Source organism: Delphinapterus leucas, chromosome 14 (assembly GCF_059928025.1).
Source record: "Delphinapterus leucas isolate spDelLeu-1000000601 "Yukka" chromosome 14, BTC_Dleu_Yukka2, whole genome shotgun sequence".
NCBI lineage: Eukaryota > Metazoa > Chordata > Mammalia > Artiodactyla > Monodontidae > Delphinapterus > Delphinapterus leucas.
Window position 1 is genome coordinate 66,051,250 of NC_143142.1, and position 25,811 is coordinate 66,077,060.

At 46.3% G+C, this 25,811-nt stretch overlaps 1 protein-coding gene across 9 annotated transcripts in view; it reads right to left on the bottom strand.

Moving 5' to 3' along the window:
- MYO5B (myosin VB) overlaps window positions 1–25,811 on the bottom strand; it is a 387,835-nt gene that overhangs the window by 132,709 nt on the left and 229,315 nt on the right. For 8 of the 9 annotated variants that reach the window (XR_016387637.1, XR_016387636.1, XM_089895168.1 and 5 more), the window contains exons 8-10: window positions 21,519–21,626; window positions 17,635–17,744; window positions 12,575–12,840 (exon numbers count right to left, since the gene is read on the bottom strand). Coding sequence is in view for 7 of the 9 variants with exons in the window: in XM_089895168.1 (XP_089751294.1) it covers window positions 12,575–12,840; window positions 17,635–17,744; window positions 21,519–21,626 (484 nt within the window). In the remaining 2 variants the exon portion in view is untranslated. The remainder of the gene's footprint in view (window positions 1–12,574; window positions 12,841–17,634; window positions 17,745–21,518; window positions 21,627–25,811) is intronic. The other variant, XM_089895173.1, reaches the window with a different exon arrangement.

Here is a 25,811-nt window from a genome sequence, read left to right on the forward strand (position 1 = left end):
AGTGAAATAAGATGGTCCCAGAAGACAGATACTATGATTCCATTTACACGAAGTCTGTGGAAGTATCAAAATCATAGAGACAAGGGCCTCCCTGGTGGCGCAGTGGTTAAGAGTCCGCCTGCCAATGCAGGCGAGACGGGTTCACGCCCCGGTCCGGGAAGATCCCACATGCCGCGGAGCGGCTGGGCCCATGAGCCATGGCCGCTGAGCCTGCGCGTCCGGAGCCTGTGCTCCGCAAAGGGAGATGCCACAACAGTGAGAGGCCCGAGTACCGCAAAAAAAAAAAAAAAATCATAGAGACAGAACGTAGAATGGTGGTTGCCAGGGGCTGGGTGAGGGAAGATGGGAGTTGTTTAATGTATAGAGTTTCAGTTTTCCAAGATGAAAAAGTTCTAGAGATCTATTGCACATCAATGTGAATATGCTTAACATTACTGCACTGTATACGTAAAAACGGTTAAGATGGTAAATTTTATATTGTGTGTTTTTTTTAAACTACAATTTAAAAATACTTTTTAAATCATTAAAAAGCACTGAGTAGAGCTGGATGCAAATTTAAAGTTAGGAAATACCATAAGAGACACAGAAAGTAACACAAGAACTGAGGAAGATATAAAATCCCAGCCAACCCCATTTCCTGCTCCTGGGGCCCAAACGTCCCTCGGCATCCTCTCCCTCACCATTCCTCAGCATTATCTGAGGAATCTATCCCTGCCTTGCTCCCAAAGTCCCCTAGGCCAACTGTCCTCTTAAAGAATGAGCTGGCCATAGCCAAAGCCTCCTGCTATCTTGGCATTTTGAAGGCTCAGGTCAAAGACAAATAAATGTGTATTCTTCCCAAATTGGAACCATTTATTTCTCATTGCCTCGAGGAGGAGAGAGGAATAAAGGGTTACAATTGTAATTAACCAAGCCTGTAGAGGCAAATGCTGGTTAATGCAACATGAAAAGGAAACCCCAGCCAAAAGCTGCCTGGCTCTCTCCTATTAATTTCCATCCCCTGCCTGGTAAGAAATACCCTGCAGGCAGCTTCACAGATCCTTAGTTAAGGAAAAGAGCTTGGCTTGGGTTGGCTAAATTGCCCTGGGTGTTGCTTGCTCTGCACTTTTTGGAGCTGGGGCAGGGGAGCCAGATGTAGGGAAGCCGTGCTTCTACCGGGACACTGGGTATCTGGAACTGTTCAGGAGAGCCTGAGAGAAGGGCCTCTGAGCAGGGGGCTCACCACAGCTGTGGTGGAGGCAGCTGTGGCCCAAGCAACTTACGTAGGCGCTCACAGCCTTTTCTACCATCTGAACTAACTACCCTTCAGAACATCATGATAAGGGGAGGTATGTATGTATGATGCTGGCTCACACACTGCTTGCTTATGTACACAGAAGTGACTGTTTATTCACTCTAGCTGCTGATTCTATAGTAACATATTAAACATTTATACAAAAATCTGGAGTGGCTCATTTATACTATGGAACTCCTTCCAGTTGTCTCTAGAATGAGCCTGACTGGTGACCCAGTAACACTCTAGCTAGGTGCCACAGTTTATCTACGGACAGTCATCCCAGCTGAAGGAATCAGTACCTACTTGCATGGGAGGGGGCAGCAATCCCACTCTTACTTGCTTGTTGCACATTCCCAACCTAATTCAGAGAGGAAGATAATTCCTTCTTCCTTTCCTCTTAATCAGTGGGCTTTAATGTATTCAGAAACCTAACCCCACCCTCCTTCCCGCTCTCTGCAGCTGCCACACGCTCTCTTTTGCTCACAGGTGACAAGGAGGAGTAAGAACATTAAAAACATTAGGTCATCCCAAGGGCACCTTCTATGTGCATCAAGGTATCCCCACATCTAGGGCTGAGAAACAACGAGTGAGACATTGGGATAGATGGTCTCCTCCCTCTCCAGAGTCTGGTGGTCAGGGATTTGGGTAGGAAACTCAAAATATTTAAAAAATGCTGGAGTTTTCAGATGCCATGGAAGAATCACTTCCCATAGTCATATTGTTTGTAAATAAAGCCTAAAAACAGGAATTAGTTTGAAATGAGAGGAGGTCGTTAGACAGGGTCACAGAGGTAGAGTATCAAGCATGACACCCGCTTTCAAGTAACTGAAAACAAAAGATTCAGTGGGTTTCTGAAAGGTATCTTTTCTGAAGGTTTCTGAAAGATAGCTGGAAGGTGTCTAAAGCCCACAGGAAACAAGGCAGAAGAACACCATGATTGGGAAAGGGAGATGACAGTAAATAGTTCAATGTAAATCCCAGTTTCCACCAAACGTTGCCACTTTCTCCCGGATTAAGATATAGTGTCATTAACCTGATGGATCGGAAAGAGTACCTCCAGATTTAAGTCACCTGCTTTCCTGTGAAGTTTTTGGTTTTAGTCTCCTAAGCGTTCATTACATACCTTCTTACCAGAAAAGAAAGAGAATGACTTCTCAGCAGACCAGAACGGTTGAGGAGCAGGTGTATGTACCTTCAGGGTGTCTGTAAGTGCTTTTACTTGGCCACAAACGGCCCAGTTAGACAGCAGCTGGTTCACGCTGAGCCCACCTTATCTAACTTGCCATCCTGAACTCTGCCCACAGCATGTGAAGCCGGCACTGACTGGGCAGACGGAGGAGGAACCATGCGTGGCATTTCTCTCTCCCCAGGAGGAGGTGAATCGCTTTCTAAGTATGACCGCTTTATGACAAGGTTTGAAAAAGTAAATTAGCTTCTGAGAAGGAACAAGGATTAAAAAAAAGAGAAAACAGCATAGCGCACCCGGAAGGAAGCAGAAGGGGAGGAGACTCCCCGAGAGTGCTTGTCTAGGGCCCCAGGTTGCACAGCCCCCCTGCGATGGGACCTGTCCTCGCTGAAAAGCTGTCAGATGTTCTCAAAGGAACCCACGGCCGCACGGGGAGGAAGGAGACACACAGGTCAGGCGCTGGCACCAGAAATAGGAGATGGAGTCCTACGGATCCCCATCCACCCACGGACAAGTGCACCTTCACACCAAAGACAAGTCTTCCCTGTGATCTATTTCTCCCCTTTGGGCGGGCACAGGATCTTAGAGCAAATAAACTCAATTATAAAAATTAAATGGCAAATATGAACACAAAATCCCAGCTTGCAGGGGCTCAGCTAACACCTCCAGACTCAGCAGCACCAGGAGCCCAACCCACAGAGGCCTTCCTCTTGCTGGGGATCCCTTAGAAGGGAGGAGCTACCTATTTAAGCTCAAGGCACTGCTAAGACAGTATGTACCTATAACACAACTAAGGCATGATATTGTACGTATCAGTAGCACTGCAGTCATAATACTTTTACGTGCCATTAACAATGGGGAGACCTTCAACGTGGCGGAGGAGTAAGACATGGAGTTCACCTTCCTCCCCACAAATACATCAGGAATACATCTACACGTGGAACAACTCCTACAGAACACCTACTGGACGCTGGCAGAAGACCTCAGACCTCCCAAAAGGCAAGAAACTCCCCACGTACCTGGGTGGGGCAAAAGAAACAAGGAAAAACAGAGACAAAAGAATAGGGACGGGACCTGCCCCACTGGGAGGGAGCTGTGAAGGAGGAAAAGTTTCCACACACTAGGAAGCCCCTTCACTGGTGGAGACGGGGTGGCGGAGGGGAAGCTTCGGAGCCACGGAGGAGAGCACAGCAACAGGGGTGCAGAGGGCAAAGCGGAGAGATTCCCTCACAGAGGGTCAGTGCCGACCAGACCAGCACTCACCAGCCCGAGGGGCTTGTCTGCTCACCCGCCGGGGCGGGCGGGGCTGCAAGCTGAGGCTCCGCTTCGGTCGGAGCACAGGGAGAGGACTGGGGTTGGCAGCGTGAACACAGACTGAAGGGGGCTAGTGCGCCACAGCTAGCAGGGAGGGAGTCCGGGAAAAAGTCTGGAGCTGCCAAAGAGGCAAGAGACCATTGTTTTTTGGTGTGCAAGGAGACGGGATTCCTGCTCTGTGTGCCCACAGAAGGCAGGGAACTGTCTAAGTGAGCTCCAGAGACGGGCGTGAGCCGTGGCTATCAGCTCAGACTCCAGAGACGGACATGAACTGCTAACGCTGCTGCTGCTGCAACTGAGAAGCCCGTGTGCAAGCACAGGTCGCTACCCACACCGGCTGCCGGGAGCCTGTGCAGCCTGCCACTGGCAGGGTCCCATGATCCAGGTACAACATCCCTGGGAGAACACACTGCACACCTCAGTCTGTTGCGATGTTATGATGGCCTCCGTTGCCGCAGGCGTGGCCCACATTCCAGTTGTGACTACCATACCCCGCCCTGTCCCCAGCCTGAGTGAGCAAGAGAGTCCTAACGAGCTGCTGCTTTAACCTCCTCCTGTCTGGGTGGGAAACAGACACCTGAGGGCAACCTACACGCAGAGGACAGACCAAAACCAAAGCCGAACCCCAGGAGCTGTGTGAACAAAGAAGAGAAAGGGGAATTTCTCTATTCACCCTAATGAGTAGCAGATTAAATCCCACAATCAACTTGATAAACCCAGCATCTGTGGAATACCTGAATAGACAATGAATGTTCCCAAAGTTCAGTTGGTGGACTTTGGGAGCAACTGTAGACTTGGGGTTTGCTTTCTGCGTCTGATTTGTTTCTGGTGTTACGTTTATCTTAGTTTAGTTTTTAGTGCTTGCTATCATTGGTGGATTTGTTTACTGATTGGGCTGCTCTCTTTCTTTTTTCTAAATTTTTATTTTCTTACTAGTTACAAAAATTTTTTTCCCTTTTTTTTTTCTTTTTGTGAGTGTGTATGTGTATGTTCCTTTATGTGATTTTGCCTGTTTAGTTTTGCTTTTACCATTTGGTTTGGGGTAGTATCTGTTCGTTCTTTTTTTTTCCTTCTTCTTCCTTTTCTTCCAAGCCGTGTGGCTGGCAGGGTCGTCATGCTCTGGTGGCGTGTCAGGTCTGAGCTTCCAAGGTGGGAGAGCCGAGTCCAGGACAATGGACCACCAGAGAACTACCGGCCCCAAGTAATATCAATCGGTGAGAGCTCTCCCAGAGATCTCCACCTGAACACTAAGACACAGCTCCACCCAACGGGCAGCAAGCTCCAGTGCTGGACACCCCATGCCAAACAACTAGCAAGACAGGAACACAACACAACCCATTAGCAGTCACGCTGCCTAGAGTCATACTAAGTTCACAGACACCCCAAAACACACGACCAGACACAGCCCTGCCCACCCGAAGGACAAGACCCAGGTCCACCCACCAGAACAAAGGCACCAGTCCCTCCACCAGGAAGTCTACACAACCCACTGAACCAACCTCACCCACTGTGGGCAGACACCAAACATAACAGGAACTATGAACCTTCAGACTGTGAAAAGGAGACCCCAAACACGGTAAGTTAAACAAAATGAGAAGACAGAGAAATATGCAGCAGATGAAGGAACAAGGGAAAAAACCCACAAGACCAAACAAACGAAGAGGAAATCGGCAGTCTACCTGAAAAAGAATTCAGAGTAATGATAGTAAAGATGATCCAAAATCTTGGAAATAGAACGGAGAAAATACAAGAAACGTTTAACAATGACCTAGAAGAACTAAAGAGCAAACAAACAATGATGAACAACACAGTAAATGGAATTAAAAATACTGTAGAAGGAATCAATAGAAGAATAACTGAGGCAGAAGAACGGATAAGTGACCTGGAAGATAAAATAGTGGAAATAACAGCCACAGAGCAGAATAAAGAGCAAAGAATGAAAAGAATTGAGGACAGTCTCAAGAGACCTCTGGGACAACATTAAATGCATCAGAATTTAAATTATAGGGGTCCCAGAAGAAGAAGAGAAAACGAAAGTGTCTGAGAAAATATTTGAAGAGATTATAGTCAAAAACTTCCCTAACATGGGAAAGGAAACAGTCAATCAAGACCAGGAAGTGCAGAGAGTCCCATACAGGATAAATTCAAGGAGAAACACACTAAGATCCATATTAATCAAACTATCGAAAATTAATTACAAAGAAAAAAATATTAAAAGCAGCAAGGGAAAAGCAACAAATAACATACAAGGGAATCCCCATAAGGTTAACAGCTGATATTCAGCAGAAACTCAGAAAGCCAGAAGGGAGTGGCAGGGCATATTTAAAGTGATGAAGGAGAAAAACCTATAACCAAGTAAAGACCCACAAAAAAAACCCCTGAACAATTAAGAAAATGGTAACAGGAACATACGTATCGATAATTACCTTGAATGTAAATGGATTAAATGCTCCAACCACAAGACACAGACTGGCTGAATGGATACAAAAACAAGACCCATATATATGCTGTCTAGAAGATACCCATTTCAGACCTAGGGACACATATGGACTGAAAGTGAGGGGGTGGAAAAAGATATTCCATGCAAATGGAAATCAAAAGAAAGCTGGAGTAGCAATACTCATATCAGACAAAACAGACTTTAAAACAAAGACTATTACAAGAGACAAAGAAGGACACTACATAATGATCAAGGGACCAATCCAAGAAGAAGATATAACAATTGTAAATATTTATGCACCCAGCATAGGATCACCTCAATACATAAGGCAAATGCTAACAGGCATAAAAGGGGAAATAGACATTAACACAATAAGAGTAGGGGACTTTAACACGCCACCTTCACCAATGGACAGATCCTCCAAAATGAAAATAAATGAGGAAACACAAGCTTTAAATGACATATTACATCAGGTGGACTTAACTGATATTTATAGGACATTCCATCCAAAAACAACAGAATACACTTTCTTCTCAAGTGCTCATGGAACATTCTCCAGGACAGATCATATCTTGGGTCATAAATCAAGCCTTGGTAAATTTAAGAAAACTGAAATCGTATCAAGCATCTTTTCTGACCACAATGCTATGAGACTAGGTATCAATTACAGGAAAAAAACTGTAAAATATACAAACACATGGAGGTTAAACAATACACCACTAAATAACCAAGAGATCACTGAAGAAATCACAGAGGAAATCAAAAAATACCTAGAGACAAGTGATAATGAAAACACGATGACCTAAAACCGATGGGATGCAGCAAAAGCAGCTCTAAGAGAGACGTTTATAGTAATACAATCCTACTTCAAGAAACAAGAAAAATCTCAAATAAACAACCTAAACTTACACCTAAAGCAATTAGCGAAAGAAGAACAAAAAAACCCCAAAGTTAGCAGAAGGAAAGAAATCATAAAGATCAGATCAGAAATAAATGAAAAAGAAATGAAGGGAACAATAGCAAAGATCAATAAAAGTAAAAGCTGGTTCTTTGAGAAGATAAACGTAACTGATAAACCATTAGCCAGACTCATCAAGAAAAAAAGGGAGAAGCCTCAAATCAACAGAATTAGAAGGCTTCCCTGGTGGTGCAGTGGTTAAGAATCCGCCTGCCAATGCAGGGGACACGGGTTCAAGCCCTGGTCTGGGAAGATCCCAACCCATATGCTGCAGAGCAACTAAGCCCATGCGCCACAACTACTGAGCCTGCGCTCTACAGCCCACCAGCCACAACTACTGAAGTCCATGCGCCACAACTACTGAAGCCCACACGCCCTAGAGCCCGTGCTCCACAACAGAGAGGCCACTGCAGTGAGAGGACCACGCACCACAACGAAGAGTATCCCCCACTCACCGCAACTAGAGAAAGCCTGTGTGAAGCAACGAAGACCCAATACAGCCAAGATAAATAAATCAAAAAAAGAAACTTTATAAAAACTAAAAAAATTTTAAAAAAAAGAATTAGAAATGAAAAAGGAGAAGTAACAACTGACACTGCAGAAATACAAAGGATCAGAAGAGACTGCTACAAACAACCATATACCAATAAAATGAACAACCTGGAAAAAGTAAACAATTTCTTAGAAAAGTACAACCTTCAAAGACTGAATCAGGAAGAAACAGAAAATATGAACAAACCAATCGAAAGCACTGAAATTGAAAATGTGATTGAAAAACTCCCAAGAAACAAAAGCCCAGGACCAGATGGCTTCACAGGTGAATTCTACCAAACATTTAGAAAAGGGCTAACACCTACCCTTCTCAAACTCTTCCAAAATATAGCAGAGGGAGGAACACTCCCAAACTCATTCTACAAGGCCACCATGACGCTGATACCAAAACCAGACAAAGATGTCACAAAGAAAGAAAACTACAGGCCAATATCACTGATGAACACAGATGCAAAAATCCTCAACAAAATACTAGCAAGCAGAATCCAACAGCGCATTAAAAGGATCACACACCATGATGAAGTGGGGTTTATCCCAGGAATGCAAGGATTCTTCAATATATGCAAATCAATCAATGGGATACACCATATTAACAAACTGAAGGATATAAACCATTTGATAATCTCAACAGATGCAGAAAAAGCTTTTGACAAAATTCAACACCCATTTATGATAAAACTCTCCAGAACATGGGCACAGAGGGAACGTACCTCAACCTAATAAAGGTCATATATGACAAATATCACAGCCAGCATCGTTCTCAATGGTGAAAAACTGAAACCATTTTCTCTAAGATCAGGAACAAGACAAGGTTGCCCACTCTCACCACTATTATTCAACATAGTTTTGGAAGTTTTAGCCACAGCAGTCAGAGAAGAAAAAGAAATAAAAGGAATCCAAATTGAAAAAGAAGTAAAACTGTCACTGTTTACAGATGACATGATACTAGACATAGAGAATCATAAGGATGCTACCAGAAAACAACTAGAGCTATTCAATGAATTTGGTAAAGTAGTAGGATACAAAATTAATGCACAGAAATCTCTGGCATTCCTGTACACTAACGATGAAAAACCTGATAGAGAAATTAAGGAAACACTCCCATTTACCATTGCAACAAAAAGAATAAAATACCTAAGAATGAAACCTACGTAAGGAGACAAAAGCCCTGTATGCAGAAAACTATAAGACAATGATGAAAGAAACTAAAGGCAATACAAACAGATGGAGAGATATACCATGTTCTTGGATTGGAAGAATCAACATTGTGAAAATGACTATACTACCCAAAGCAACCTACAGATTCAATGCAGGCCCTATCAAACTACCAATGGCATCTTTCACAGAACTGGAACAAAAACTTTTACAATTTTTATGGAAACACAAAAGACCCCAAATAGCCAAAGCAATCTTGTGAAGAAAAATGGAGCTGGAGGAATCCTGACTTCAGACTATACTACAAAGCTACAGTAATCAAGACAGTACGGTACTGGCACAGAAAAAGAAATATAGATCAATGGACCAGGATAGAAAGCCCAGAGATAAACCCATGCACATATGGTCACCTTATTTTTGATAAAGGAGACAAGAATATATAATGGAGAAAAGACAGCCTCTTCAATAAGTGGTGCTGGGAAAACTGGACAGCTACATGTAAGAGAATGAAATTAGAACACTCCCTAACACTATATACAAAAATAAACTCAAAATGGATTAAAGACCTAAATATAAGGCCAGACACTATAAAACTGTTAGAGGAAAACATAGGCAGAACACTCTGTGACATAAATCACAGCAAGATCCTTTTTGACCCACCTCCTAGAGAAATGGAAATAACAAAAATAAACAAATGGGACCTAATGAAACTTAAAAGCTTTTGCACAGCCATAAACAAGACGAAAAGACAACCCTCAGAATGGGAGAAAATATTTGCAAATGAAGCAACTGACAGAGGATTAATCTCCAAAATTTACAAGCAGCTCATGCAGCTCAATATCAAAAAAACAAACAACCTAATCCAAAAATGGGCAGGAGACCTAAACAGATATTTCTCCAAAGAAGATATACAGATTGCCAACAAACACATGAAAGGATGCTCAACATCACTAATCATTAGAGAAATGCAAATCAAAACCACAATGAGGTATCACCTCACACCGGTCAGAATGGCCATCATCAAAGAATCTAAAGACAATAAATGCTGGAGAGGGTGTGGAGAAAAGGGAACACTCTTGCACTGTTGGTGGGAATGTGAATTGATACAGGTGCTATGGAGAACAGTATGGAGGTTCCTTAAAAAACTAAAAATAGAATTACCATATGACCCAGCAATCCCACTACGGGGCGTATACCCTGAGAAAACTGTGATTCAAAAAGAAACATGTACCACAATGTTCATTGCAGCACTATTTACAATAGCCAGGAGATGGAAGCAACCTAAGTATCCACTGACAGACAAACGGATAAAGAAGATGTGGCACATATATACAATGGAATATTACTCAGCCATAAAAAGAAACAAAATTGAGTTATTTGTAGTGAGGTGGATCGACCCAGAGTCTGTCATACAGAGTGAAGTAAGTCAGAAAGAGAAAAACAAATACTGTATGCTAACACATATTATAGAATCGAAAAAAACAAATGGTTCTGATGAACCTAGGGGCAGGATAGTAATAAAGACGCAGACGTAGAGAACGGACTTAAGGACACGGGGAGGGGGAAGGGGAAGCTGGGACGAAGTGAGAGAGTGGCATGGACATATATACACTACCCAATGTAAAACAGATAGCTAGTGGGAAGCAGCCGCATAGCACAGGGAGATCAGCTCGGTGCTTTGTGTCCACCTAGAGGGGTGGGACAGGGAGGTTGGGAGGGAGGCGCAAGAGGGAGGAGATATGGGGATACAGGTATGCATAGAGCTGATTCACTTTGTTATACAGCAGAAACTAACACAACGTTGTAAAGCAATTATACTCCAATAAAGATGTTAAAAAACAACAAGAACAGTGAGTCTCCACATTAATCTTCCCACACCGAAAACTCAGTAAAAATAGATTCTTGCCCAAGTAGATTAAGGGAACCAGGTCAGATGCTGTATCCTGACTTTCTCTAGCTCTTACATCAGAATGTGACACTAAAGGTCAGTTTTTTTGAAACGCAATTACCTGAAAATACTCATGGCAGAGGAATGAATGACACAGAATTAATTACTGACAGCTCGGTAGTATGTTTCCAGGGTGCACAGACTGTTCTATGTTGCTCTCCCCAGAGCAACTGGAAGGGCTGCGTCAAAAAGCAGGCACTCGATGGAGCAGAAGAGAAGTGGCATGTCCACGGTCACTTGGCTAGAACCCTGGAGAGCCCGGGGAGGATGCATTCTCCTGCCTCCCCCCCAGGTCATCCTCCACTGTGCTCCGCATCACCTAGGAGGTGGCTTTTTTCCTACCATCTGGACTGTGCTCCTCTCCCAAAGGGTCTCCCCCCGCCGCCCGTGTTCTACTCTCTCCTTGAAAGATCGATTTCAAGCCTCACCTTCCACGTGAAGCTTTTCCTGACTGTGCCAACAAGCGTGCACTCTTCTGCCTTGAAACTCGTACAGCACCAAGTGTCCAAACCCTCAAACCGACCCTGTTACAATTTCTTCTGTTGTCTCTTGTATTATGTAGCTAGTGCATGTGACTTAACTCTTCAGCATGTTCCGGAAGCCTCTGTGATGCCAGAAATCAAGTTTACTGCCACGGCATGTGACATGATTTGATTCAAAGCCCAGTGATGAACAAGCGCGTCAGAGATGGAGCTTGGACAGCCTATCTTTGCACGGGAAAGCGGCCGCTTCTAGAGGAGGTTTTCCTTTACTACAGCCTCAACATAAGGCGAGCACCAGCTTGTCAGCCCACTGAGCAGTCGTTTCTACCAGAGTATTGTGGCTGTTACAACTCTGCACTTCTAAGGGTCCAAAGTTCTATTTTAAGACAGAAACCATGACCTCTATGATATAAAGATCCAGGAGGATTTCATCTATTATTAGCTTAAAGAGGGCAGGACATTGATCATAAAAGAAGTGCAGGTAAGGTTTCAGCCCAGTGCATATAATTTCAAGCAATTCTAGAAGGACCTGGAATGCACCTAAGAGAGACTTGTGGCTCAAAACTTCAAGCTATAGAAGCTAAAGAATAGAAGGGCTGTGATCTGCAGAGGTCATTCAGCTAGCTGGGGACAGCAATGAGTCAGAAAGCCGGTCTCCTAGTGCCTAGTGAAGTACACTCTCTACATGCCAGGTTGTCTCTCGCTGTAACTTACACTGTCATGAGTAACCGTCTTTTCCACTAGGCTAGAATTCTAAAATGCAGAGAAACTTCAGGAACGGCCACACACAGTGTCGATCTGTATCGCAGCACTGGGCACAGTTACAGTATTAAAACAACCCCCTTGATGGGTAACGTCGCGAATGAGGTCGGATGATAGTTTTAAATAAAACGTAACTGAAGTAGAAAACCTGAATTTAAGTTCACAGAAACCTCCAGTCTGATGTTGAACAAGACACTGCCATCTCTGGGCCTCAGTTTCCCACAAGGACAAAGGGGTGTCTGTGGGGTTTCTCAGTGGGGGAGCTACTGGTGTTTGATAGGGTCCATTCTTCCTCGGGACTGTCCTCTGTATTGTAGGACACCTAGCATCTCTGGCCTTGGGCCACCAAGTGCCGGCAGAGACCCAGCCAAAAATGCCCCCTTCCCCCATATTTCACACTCCACGGGTTGAGAACCACCAGGAAGGTCTCCAAGGTCCCCGCTGGCTCTAAAATGCCAGCAGGAAGACACCAGTGATCAGCAGCAGGGGGCACCGTCCTACCCGTAGATGTCCAGGACCCCGATGAAGGAGTGCTGCTTGAGGGAGGTGTGGAGGGCCTTGTTGACATGCCCCACTATCCAGCCAAACAGCTGGGCGTAGATGTGCTTGGCCAGGGCGTTGCGTGCGTTGACCACCTGCTGCAGGGACATGGTCTTGACGTAGGTCTCCGAGGTGGTGACCAGCTTGCGATGGCACAGCCAATGCTCCATCTGACTGTGCTCCACCCCCAGCAGCTGGCAGAAGTTGCTCAGGTGTTCATCCTTGGGCTGGAAGAGACATGGGAGGAGGGTTCAGGAGGGGCGTGGAGGACAGCCCACCACCATGCTCTAGGGAGGGAAGGAACCCAACTCTAGGCCCCCCAGAACCCCATTTCATCCCTAGCCACTGCCCCAGCCATCTCACGCACTCTCACACCACTAGGTGACAATAGGGGCCCAAAGAGTGTTGCTCAAACTGATAATACCTGCTCATGAGCACATCATCAGCAGGGCTTTAAAAAACAACTCTCCACTTTCCCTGTCCCCTCCTCCCCTGCCAGGGCCTGAAGGGTAACTGGAGGAGAGGGCTCCGGAGTGAAGGGTGCAGGATGAGAATTGATAACTTAGGAACAGATAATCTGTTAAGAATAAGGAGCCAGCGGCAAAATCACAGTGGATGTAGCTTCCAGCTGCAGAGTTCCACATGCAGTGCTCAATCCACAGCCCCGGAAAGGTCCTCGCTTTTGAGTGTTACCTTGGGCTCGCACGCGGTCTAGAGCAGTGCGCTTGGAGACAAGCCCTGAGCTGACCCCCTTGGACGATGACAGCACGCTGACATCACACCATCCTAAGCTTCCAAGCAGATTTGCTTTCATCTTAGCCCTGGTCATATAAACACATAACGGAACTCATTTACATACTTTAAGCACTTGCCACTTGGAAAGAAAGCGAATCTAGGTGGAGAGCTAGGACAAATGGCAAAAAATAAGGAACAAATTTTGACTTGGGAAGATCACTTGGAACACTGTAACTGATATTCATGTTTAGAGCTGGGAAAAACTAGGGATGCCCCCAGCATAAGTCCCTTCGCCTACAGGTAAGAAACTGAGCCCCAGAGAAGTATAAGAACGCACCCAGGTAGTCAGCTGCATTTCATCTTGACCCTCAATACCCAAAGTACCAATCACATCACCTTGCCCTTGAGTCCCTGATAACCAAGTCACCCACAGAGTTTTATTTCCCAAGTGTGTAGGTGTCCTGGGTCCCCCTTGCTGCCCATTCACAACACCCCACAGAAAACCTGCTTTTCCTCTAGAGGTTCTTCTCGCCCATTATTCATTCCCTCATCTAAATCCCCCAGGGGAAGTTGATAACCCAGCCATGAGCCTGCTGGAGAGCTTAATAACTCCGAGGCTGAAAGGGAATCCTTTAGAATGTCATGTGCCACCTCCTAACGGCCCTGAATTGCTTGTGGGAATCATTTTCTGATGACGCTGCCACCGCGCAAATGCAGGCTTGTTCAAGGAAAGTTAACACAGATAACTGTGCCCTTTCCCCAGCCCATTTTTTCTCCCTCCTACAGATACTTAAAATCCACCTACCCAAATACACACAATTACGAAATAATAAAATGTCAGAGTAGGAAAGAACCTCCAAAAGTCATTAAGGCCAGTTTTTCCAGAGTATGGTTTGTGGAGTTGGAGTAATAGTTACAAAGGCCATTAACTGGCTTTACTCAACAAAAGTGGGGTGGGGTGGGGTGGGGGCGGGAGAGTGACAGCAGGTTGAATGTGGTGGAACCGGCTTGTTAACGTACTCCGTAAACACACACACACACAGAGTTCCACAAGTTCTGGAACTTTCCAATCATCACCACGGGGCAGGTTCCCATCGGCTGCAGCAGGGAGCGGCCTGCCCAGCTAGTACCCGCTCCTGACTGTTGATTAAAGGTACTAACTGAAACTGATTTAACATTACGCAATTACACTCCAGCTCAATCAAATGATGCTAAAGCCGTTAAAGACAGCCAGCATCATCGGCAGCTGGTGAGTTTTGTGGGCCCATGTTGCCAAGTTCAAGGAACAAGCTGCCTCTGGTGTCCAAGTAATCGCATGCTACTGCATCTCCAAGGTAGCTCTGGCAGTTACGGGACATATATTCACGCTTTAATTAAAAATGACAACTACCAAGCAGAAGGCACACTGCATCTGGACAGACACCCCTCCACAGTAGGAGGTCCACCCTACGCACCCAAGGCATAAACCAAAATCCGTGCACTAGCAACCACTTAGCAAAGCATCTCTCGAGCGAGCACACACTGCGTGCCCGGCAGCGTGCTGGGCATGGATGGGGAACATCAGGCTAGTGGAAGACAGCCCGTCCAGAGGAAGGCGCAGGGCCGGCGGTGGCGTGGAACGAGAACGCTGGCTGGGCTTTGCCATTAACTGTCATTGTGGCCTTAGAGAGAGAGTTTCCTCTCTCTGGGCCTTAGTCTTTCCAGCGCTGTGAAGGGAGACGGATGCTCAGAAGGTCCACTCTGGCTCTGCCACCAATGATGATAACAGTCGAGAACTCAAGCCCTCGAGCCCTGTGCCAAGGCGGGTAATATCACCCCCGCCCGCAGATAAGGAAACAGGTAAGAGACTATCAGTAAGTGGCAGAACCAGGATTTGAACCTTGGCAGCCCCGACTCCAATTTCTCACTCTCAGTTAGCTCTCGACACAGCCTTTAACTGGAGAACAAGATGAGACCAGCCTAGACCACGTACCTGTGCTCAGAAACCTCTGACTTCCTGTCGTCTCTGAGAGTAAGGGCCTGGTGTCCAAGCCTCCACCTGTCAGGCATCCTCCCCTCCCTCCAGCACCATTTGTGTCCTCCATTCCCCACCCCCCTTTCCCCAAGTGTGCCCTGAGAGCCCTCCTTCACACAGTCTTTACACACACACTCAGTGGGTGCCAGTGTGTGTCAGGGCTAGAAGAGTGAGCACAGGAGACACTGTCCTGGAGTTTGGTGGGGGAAACGGGCATCGATCAAATACCACCAGTAAACGTTCACTCTCCTTCTCACCCGAAGGTCCCTGCAGAGGCTGGTGCGGAAGATCAGCTCTAAGATCAGACAGACACTTCCCTGATAAGCCCAAGTCCTAGCTCTCCAAAGAGGCCCTGGCCTCACTCAACCCACAGCCCAGGAACTCGCTGGCCCTGGTCCTCGGGCCTCACCATCAACACCGCCCAGTGTTCATCTATTTGCTCACTTGCATCACCCCTGAGCCCAGGGAGCCTCCATCATCCATCCATCTGCTTACTGGGCATCTACCAAGTCCTGGGCACTGTGCTGGGTGCTGGTGATACAACAGCGAGCAAACAGTCCCCGTTCTCATAGACTTTGGAGTCTCATGAGGGAGAGAGACACACAGCAAATCATCACATAATAAATGTAAAATTACAACCATGCTGAGAGATATGGAGGAGAGGCATGAACGCCGTAAGAACCCACGATGGGGGATGTGACCTTGAGAAGGAGGAGACTGGGGGAGGGGAGGGTGGAGGCCAAGGGAAATCTGTCAGCTTCCCTGCATTTGGCCAGCCTAAATCAGGAGTTCTTCAATGCCGATGTTCCTAATCTCACCTGTCCCCGACACTAGGCAGAGTACGGTTGCCCTAAGGAACCGGGGGACATTTATGGGGACGTGCTGGGAGGGGAGGCACAGACCCTCTGTGCCTTTCTCAAGAGGGACAATGCTTCACTGGCCCTAAAGAGTGTCTGGCCTGCACTAGAGGCCCATCCGCCATCCCACCAAGGCACCACGTTCTCCTCTGCCCACCTCAATCCGTCTCCCAGCATCACCATGGCCAACCACACTGCCCCGCCACACACACACACACACACACACACACACACACACACACACACACACACACACAGGCACATACACGCAGACAGGCGCACACACACACGCCGATGTCCCGGGGCACCGAGCGCTGCCCAGCTCCAGCATTCCCTGCTTTCACACTGGGCCCAGCGGGGGATCCTCTCATGAGGCTGCAGACTCCGTGCGGAGGATGGCGGCAGGCCTGATGGGGCCAGGGGCTCCAAATCCAAGGCTATTTCTCTGGTAGGTGTATGGGGGTGATGAGCTCGGCCAAATGCCAGCTACCACCATTCAGGACTTCCTCTCCCTCAAGGCAGGGCCAGGTTTAACTGGGTTAAAAAATGTCTGCACAGTTGAAAAAGGATCAGCTGGTGTGTGGCCTGGACACATGCCCACATTCCTATTCTGTAGTACTGTCTTCTGTATTTCCCCAGTTATTTAAATTCTAAGACCTTGGTAGCAAGAATCGTACTTTGTACCTCCCAGGACTTGGCCATAAATGGACACAAAAGAGGCCTAAAAGAAAGAAACAATTGCAGATTCCTTACTCAAGGTCAGAATATCAGTTTTTTAGCCCAGCCCCACACCATCACATACCAGAGAGCACACAACATGCTGTCTATACTACTTGTAACCGGCAGTGTTCCCCCACCCACCCACTTAGACATTTTTTATCTACCACATATAAGGTACTACACTGGGCACCAAGAAAGTAACAGTCATTAAGAACATTTATGGAGCACTTCATAGTTTGCAATACTGTCATATAGATGTCTCAGTATTCTCTCCTTTGTACTGTCAAAATCTTGGCAACTGTGGTTATCTGTCCTGTCCACCCAATTAGATTGTAAGCTCCCTGGAGACAGTGTCCAACACTCCCTCATATCCCTGCAAGCAGACCGGAAGTACTCATGAGCTGGTAACACTGTAGAATTCCATGGACCTCGGGTACTTGGGAAATCAAACCATCAGAAATAATTTATTGAGTAACCACTAAATTCCCTGCCCTCAGTGACAGAAACTTGATGGCAGCTGATTTGAAAAGAATTTGTTGTTTTAAATAATTATCAGGAAGGGAACAGAAACCATTCCTCTTAAGAATAAATAACCTATGAATGCCCTCTAAGCGTAAAGGTATTTCAGTTGTATAAAGCTCTACGAACAGAGTAAATTGTGTACATGTTATCTCTGGTGCTGGTGGGCAACTTACTGATATACTACAGGATTCACCATCGCGCTCGGCTTGAATCTCCACATTTCCAAGGTGTAGGATGGAAGCAATTATCTTAAAAATGTTTATCTGATGGGACTCTCTCACTCCTGGGGGAAAAAAAAAATGAATGAATGACACTCAGTATCCACGGTAGGATAGAAAGGATGTTTTCCCCTCTTTTTAAGGACTTAAGAAAAAATGTTTCATTTTCCTTTCTGGGCCAGTGACTCCTAAAATGATCCAGGCTCCTCACCAAGTAATTACCACTCACAGTAACAGCTCAGAGGGCAAAGGGGCTCCTTGGACTAAAAGAGAAATATCTTCACGGTGATTGTCCCGATCAAACCAGATGGGTCACGCTACCATTTTCACTTCTCCAAGAGCAGAGGAGAGGCAGCAATCAAGCAGACCCATTTTGGACTTCATTTCAACCAACATTTTATGGATGTTTTTATGAGTTTAATAAGAATGGTCATTTATCTGCAGTCATTTTTCTCCCAACATAATATCCTGCAAACATCTGTGACACACATCTGAAGTGCCAACGGAGAAAGAGGAGAAATTTCTCCTGGGGGTGCTGTTATGGGGCTGGACGGCCAGCTGGCCCCTGGCTGTTCCCCTGGGGGCTGTTGCTTACCACACTATATGCTCCGTCAGTTACAGACACACACGCCTACTCTGGAGCCACTGACGGCAGATATCTACTGTCGATTTTATTATTTATGCATGTAAGTTATCAAAGACATGGATACTCTCTTAAAATTTATATTTAGCTTTAAGGCATTACCATTTCTTTTTGAATTACCAAATACTTCAGACTTTAAAAAAGGCTACAGACTAATATAATGAACACCAGTTGACCTGCCATTCAGTTTAAGAGATAATATAGTTGTTCTCCAAATTCTTCCCCAGATGCAGTTACTTATTTTTAAGGTAATATTTTACTCAGGCTTAAAAAAAAAAAAAGTCAGTAACACCTATATAAATGGGAGTAAAGATGTGTCATGTTAGGATTAAAAACTTTACTCAGATAATCAACAAAGTGGGCAACCCAAGCATGAACTAGACAAATTAACTCTACACTTTCACAGTGTTAGATGACCGCTACTGTGTAACTTCATAGGGTCACGAATCCCTGTTCTTGCTTCATCATTATATCCCCAGTGCCTGGCACACAGTAGGTGCTCAGAAACATGAGTGACAGAAAGACTGTATTGATACTTGTTACGCAGACGGAAGTCCTTGCAAATGTCTACAGAAATGCATGCATTGTTCAAACATCTGGTTTTACTTAAACTAATAATCCAAAGAACAACCAGAGGGTGAACAATTTAGGCACATGTCCTGAGTGTAACTGAGTACGAGTGGCAAAAGAAAGACCAGTTAAAGCCAGAGGCTGAAACCCAGGACAATACAGCAGGCTGGACGGTTATGCACCTGTATAGGGAGTAAAGCACTGTAGAGTGCTCTCAAATACGTCCCACAGAACTAGTCAGGAAGTGGGTGCTGGGCCCATCACAGGATGAGAGGGATAGATCACTTTCCTCTCCCCTTCTCTTATTCTTAGGAACCAATGCTTTGTCAATTTCCAAAGACCTAACCACCCTGTCATAGTAGGAATTTAAGTAGTAGATATTGGATGACTGACTACTGAATCCTAACAATAGTTAAGATTCCTATGCTGTACTGACCAGAAAGTCCCTTTTTAATACAGGATTCTCCGAATAAGCAGTACCTCTTTACAGGAAGCAACAAAACAAGACAAAACAAAACAAAAATCAAACACTAAATCTGAAAGGCTCGTAGCCCACAGCCTGTTTTTGTAAATAAAGTTTTATTAGAACAGTCACGTCTTTCCTTTTACATTTTGTCTATGGTTACTTTTGCACTACAGTGGCAAAGTTAAGTAGTTGCTACAGAAATCGTACAGCCAAGAGGGCCCAAAATATTTAGTATCATGTCCTTTAAGAAAAAGTTTGCCAACCTCTGGAATTTAAAAAATGGACATGTTTATTAAAGAGTAGGGAAGAATGGCTTATTAAATAATTAATTTTAAAAATTCCATTTGCTTTGAGAATTAAAGTACCTAGTCTCCTTAGGGCCTTGGAGGGAACAACCATCTCCTCGGATCAGCTTATGCCTACTGCTCACACCGGCACTACAGGGGCCTTCTCCTTTCTTAGCCGACCGCTATCCTCCTCAACATCGAGTCTCCTCTATACCTACACCCCAGCACTGGAGAACAGAACAGCTCTGTGGTGCTGGGGAACTCAGGGACACCTGTACCCAGTTTATCATCTCTCAGCTTCAAATCTGCCCTTCTTTGCCCTGCTGTGTCACACCGGTGCTAGACCCTGTAAACATTTCCCCTTGGCCTGCGGGTGGCATGTCACACTTGGTCAAGAGAGGGCACTGCAAGGACTTCACAAGGCGAGAGCAGCAAGAAGCCATTTCCATTCCCGGCTCTGGTCCTCCACAGTCATCAGTATTCATCTTGGGAGCCCAGCCACCCGCCAGGTGAGCTCCAGCTGTGTCTTCAGGCCACGCTCCCCCATTAGCAGCTGCGTCTGAAAAGTTCTGGCTCCACCACACCCCAGGGCACTACAGGCTGCTTACACGGACCAGGGATGGCCCGCACCCTCTGGCAGGTTCCCTTACCACCAGCGGGCTTCCTGACCTTGGGGCAGCCGCATCCTCCCAGGAGTGTTCGTAATCTCAGCCTGGCATGGGGGCTCTCCTAGTCAGTAGCTCCTGTGCTGGCTGTTCCTCCTCACCCTCGAGACAGCTCGTTTACACCCACCATTTCTAGACCCCTAAAATCCTCTTATTTATAGTTAAATTATCTACTACTGCTCTTGTTAACAATTATAGTAATTTTCCTCTTTTGGAATAACCAGTGCGGTTTCTGTCTCATGGGTACAAAAAAAGGCAAACCACATCTATCCACCAGTTATCCAGAGAAGTGAACAGCACTCAGATTTCAGCACACGCAGTCCTGACTTTCTCCCCATATGGAGATCCGGGCACGTCCTGTCTGGCCATGCTTTATTTGGACATTGGATGAAACCTCCCTGATTCCCAAAGAACCTAAGAAATGCTGCTCTGGGTTGGTCACATGACTCAGAAGCCAAATGTCTGTCAGGGAAGGGCTGGGAAAAGCACCAGGTCCCCCTGAGCCACTTTGTGGGTTTCAGGCTAACTTCCCAAGCTTCCCCTTTTCTGGCTGCAGGTCCCAGGAATTTACCACTTCAATTTGCCAGTTAAGCACAGACTGCCTTCCACTTTACCACTTGGGGGCTCTTTTCCCCCAAAACTGGCCGGCGAAAGGGGCAGTTTTCTCCAGCTCTACTGTCTTATATGACCCAGAAGGACAGAGAGATCTTGATTTATAGATTCCACTGCTAAGTTCTACATGGAAACAGCAACAACAGAAATAGCACTGCACGTATGGCAGAGCTACTAGACCTCTGCAGTCTGTTTCCCACTTGGAGACCCTGACTGTGAAACATGGGTGGTTTCGGTCCCTAAGGCATGTTCCTTCTGCTAGAACACACTGCCTCAAACCCTCAACACAAAAAGACACGGCTCTTCTTGGCTTTCATCCATTGGTGTCAATGCCCTGAGGGAGTGAAAAGGAGTACTTGGCAATGCCTCAGAGATCAACTCTCAAATCCTATTGTTAAGAAAGGGCACCAAAGTTCCATGCCATAAGCTTTGGAGCCCAAGGGTTGGGATGGAATAAGAGTATGAAGATATTCACCAAGAGCAAGAGGGCTTCCCCACCAGCTCATGAAGGTTGGCAAGCAGAGCGGGACACTGCCATGCTTTTTCTCCACGCGATCAACCCTCTGGGCCTTTCTCCCCATCCCCAAGTTCCTTACCAAGGAGTGTGAAGGCTTGTCGAGTCTTCTCAAAGTCCTCAGCATCATCTACACCCTCGATGGACGTGTCTCCTCCCTGTGACGTATAGAAGAAGTCCTCGGCACAGGCTGCGGTGGGAAAGGAGGTGAGGCATCAGGCATGGGAGGGACGCTTCATCCCCAGGTTCACCACAGACCATGCCCCACGAGGATGTCCACTCCCTGAGCAAGCTGACCCGGGCCAGAGTTTATTCCCAGCTGGATGTGGAACTCTTTCAAATATCATCTTTACTGACAAAGGCAAGTGGGAGAGAAAACTGAGTAACAAAAGACAGAAAAGTACAACACAGTGACAGAACCTGTTGTTGCGTTTGTGTTAAAGCTGATATGTGAAAAAGAAGGGAACATAAAAGTCATGGCAAGTTCAAGTTACAGTAGCATTCGCCACAGACTTGTTTTATAAAAGGCTCTGATAGACACAGTAAAATGTACACCCACCCTAGAACCAGACTTCCATGACCATCAATAATCTTAGTCTGACAACCTCGTTTGACACATGAGGGGCAACGATGTGCCCAGAGTAACACGATTTGTTTGTTTTAAACGTTGGGGCACCTTGAGCTATTTAAGCACGTGTACAAACGTAGGCTGAGACTCTCATCCCCTGGCTTACTTCCTCTTCAGTCAGGCCTCTGCTAACAGTCTGGGGATGACTAGCGAGGAGGGGCCCAGGTTCCGTCATAGAATTCAGAGCCACCCTCAGCAGAGGGCAAAAGTGCAACGAGCCCTGGGGAGTATCTGAACTACAAGGCTTGAGAGCCAGCATTTAAGGTAACAATTATACCTCATCAGAATCACCCTTGAAAATCACTTCAACTTTCCACAAACTACAACGCCTTTGTGTGGTACAATTCTGTCCAATGCTTGGCATTTCTAAGTGTAAAATGTTTGATTTTGATAAGATGTCAAAACTGGACACTAGCTGTTCTCCCTCCTCCCCTGAAAACACCAGTTAAATGATTTTCTCTTGACCTGGGCACATACGGGTGTGATTATGATGGGTCTCTTGTCCTCCAGTTTGGGTCTCTCTCTTTACTTTCAGCTACACATGCTTAGATGCAGCTTCATTGCAACTCCCAGCCCTCCTTCAACACTTTGTCCTCACGATTTGATCTCCGAAGAATTTCTTGAGTCTCTTTCCTTCCTCCATCCTGACTGCCACTATCCAGGGTCTGACCTGTCCAGCATCTGTTGTCTGGGGACTGTTGCAAAAGACTCTAAGCCTTTCTCCCTGCTTCTGCTCCTGTCCTTTCTAAATCCTCCTTTAAACTTCTGGTAACTCTGATCACACCACTCCCTACTTAAAGCCCTTTGGAGACACCCTCCTGTTCCACTGCCCTCAAGGCAAAAGTCAAACACCCTAGAAGGGCTTCCCGGACCTTTTGTGAAGTGGCCTCCTCCGACTACTCCAGACTCATACCTAGTCCTTCCATCCCCACCTCTGTGTCCCAGATACACCGGCTTCCTTCCTGCCATTCCTCAGCTCTACCCCTGTTCATGCCGTCAATGGCCCTGCAGACGTCTCCTTCCTGGTCTCTCCCACTTCTCACCTTGATCCTGTGCTCCAAGCCACACTGCACTGTTCCACCAATTCCTCCCACCGCTCGAGTCCACGACACCAGGCCCAGCTAGGAAGTGGCAGAACTCAGCCCCAAACCCCAGTCTCACACACAACCAACAGGCAACACTGCACATGGGAATGAACAGCAGAATACTGGTCATGTTTTATGAGGGAAGGCTTCCTGGAGGAGGGACTTCAACCCACTCTGATGACTGCAGGCAGCTGAACTGGGAGACGAAGGACTTTGGCCCTGAGCTCACTCACAGCCACAGCAGAAGCGAATTCTGATGAAGGAAGTCACATCAGGTCTTTGCGGAAGATGGCATATTTGGATCTTCCATATCTAATCACCCTGGAAGCTCTGGTACAGAGTACTGTGACAGCTTCAAGCATTTAATAAAAGCATCAATTCTTTTTTTCCCTTTACACTCACCTTTCAAAACCCCTCATTTGATGATTTTTTTTACTGTGTCCGCATGAAGACGACTGAATACAGTCGTCCCTCTGTATGCACAGGGAGTTGGGTCTAGGACACACACACCCCCCAACAGATACCAACATTCACAGCTGCTCAAGTCTCTTATATAAAATGGTATAGTACAGTCAGCCCTCCACAACCATGGATCGAACTTCAGTTGGTTGAATCCACAGATGCAGAACCTGCAGATATGAAGGGCCAAGTGTATATTTACTCCCATTTTTCAGACAGGCAAACTGAGCACCATAGGGCTTTAAGGGGTTTCCCAGGCTCACCCAGGGTTTGGCCAGGCCTGTGAGCCCATTCCTTGATCACCCAATTAAGGAGATGGTTATCTATGACATCCCATGACTTAGCCATAAATACAACCTACATCATAATCAAAAGTATCAGTTGATACATTAGAGTCACCTGAGACTCCAAAAAGAGCACAGCTTTCATATTGGAGGGAAGGAGGCATTTTCAGCATCAAAGACCTTTCATTGTCAAAGGCCAGGGCCCCAATGCCTGATGTTCTGAGTGAAACAGACCTCCCCACCCTTCCCTGCTCTGAGTTCCCAAACTCACAGGCCCAGCAGAGTAACTTCTTCCTGCTCGGGTTCATCACTGCAGGGGCCACCCCAGCCAGTCACAGCATTCTCTACTGAATGATTTGAATCCAATCAAAATAATCATCTCCTTTCCATCTGCTTTAAGGCTACAATCACCTCTGTTAACGTCACTCCCAGATCCTCTTGATAAGACAGACATCCCAACAGGATGCAGTCACTCTTCCCCTATTTGCTTTGCCTGCCTGGATCTCAGCTCTCCTTTTAGGCCCATGAAGCCAATCACCCCATCCCAGAGAGGGGTCTCTTGTCCTCCAGTCTGGGTCTCTCTCTTTACTTAGAATTCCCAAGGAGATATACATCACAAAATCCCCTGTTAACTGGCTCACTGGATCAGACTAGTGTACAGAAGGGTCGTGAAGCCAGTGATTAGAGCAATGGACCATCAAGGCCAAGGCCCAGGGTTTGCACTTCACCTGGGGAGGCTGTACTCTGACTTGTGCAAGGCAAGAGAGGGTGGTTATAAAACTGTATCTATGCAGCTACGGAAATGAAAAAGAAGAAAGGATTTATTCCTCATTACGTGAAGGCTGCATTTAAGGGAATATGGTCCATTATACCTCTTTTTCCCATCATTTATTCACACTCTAACACACTATTCACTGTATTACTTTTTAAAATCTCATCCCGAGGTCATTTTAATGCAACAGACCACCAACCACAGGGCAGAGGAAAGTGGGGCTGTATGCACATCTGTCCACTTCATTCTCAAGACAAGTGCACAAAATTCCTGCAGGGCCAAGGGGTCTTACAGAGATTTCTGTGCATTTGAACAGCACAGTTTAGGTGAAGAAAAGAGGCAAGGAGGGGAGGCAGGTCTGAATATTCACTAGAAGTCGCTGGCTAGTCCTTCATTTATTTGATGTTTCCATCCATTCAACCAGGGTTATCTGTGGAACTATAAATGTCAAGCTTCAGGGCTCACAGCCCATCCATCCACAAGGCAGAAGACAGCCTCATGCCTGAGCACGAGAGCTTATCAAAGGCTCTTCACTTCACTCCAAGATGCTCTCAGAGGGCACACGCAGGTAAGAATGCAAGAAATGGATCCAATCGGGTAGTTTTCAACTGCTCCAGCCAGAGGCCCAAGGAGCCTGCACCTTGTTGAAACACGGAGTAAGGAAAAGTCATTTTTCTCCTCAATGCACTCCTGTAAGTGGGGGAGTGGGGAGGAAGATTTCTTTCCTATTACCTGAAAGTTACATTTGGGATCAAATAGCCCAAATACAGCCAGATGGATCTTACCAGCATTCGTTCATTTTCTATAAAACTGACCCTAAGAAAAAAGTTTTCAACTCCCGCAGGTTGGCCCTGAGAAGTCCAGCTGGGCCTGTGGAAGGAGGGGGGAGGATGGCAGTGGCCCTTAACGTGGCCTGCCTTCCTGGTCCCTTGGGACTGTAAGCCAGCACGAGAGCCCCAAGCTGCCAGCTCAGGGCAGTGCCCATCAAACAAGGCTTGTAACATTCACTCCTTGTCCGAGGAGTTTACGACTTCACTGGGGAGAATCAGACCTGCAAGCACGGAAGCCAGCCTAATGTGTATCATCCAAGGCTTCCTCCTTTGGGACCCCATTTAACATGACTTGCCCTGAGCAGCTTCTGACCCAC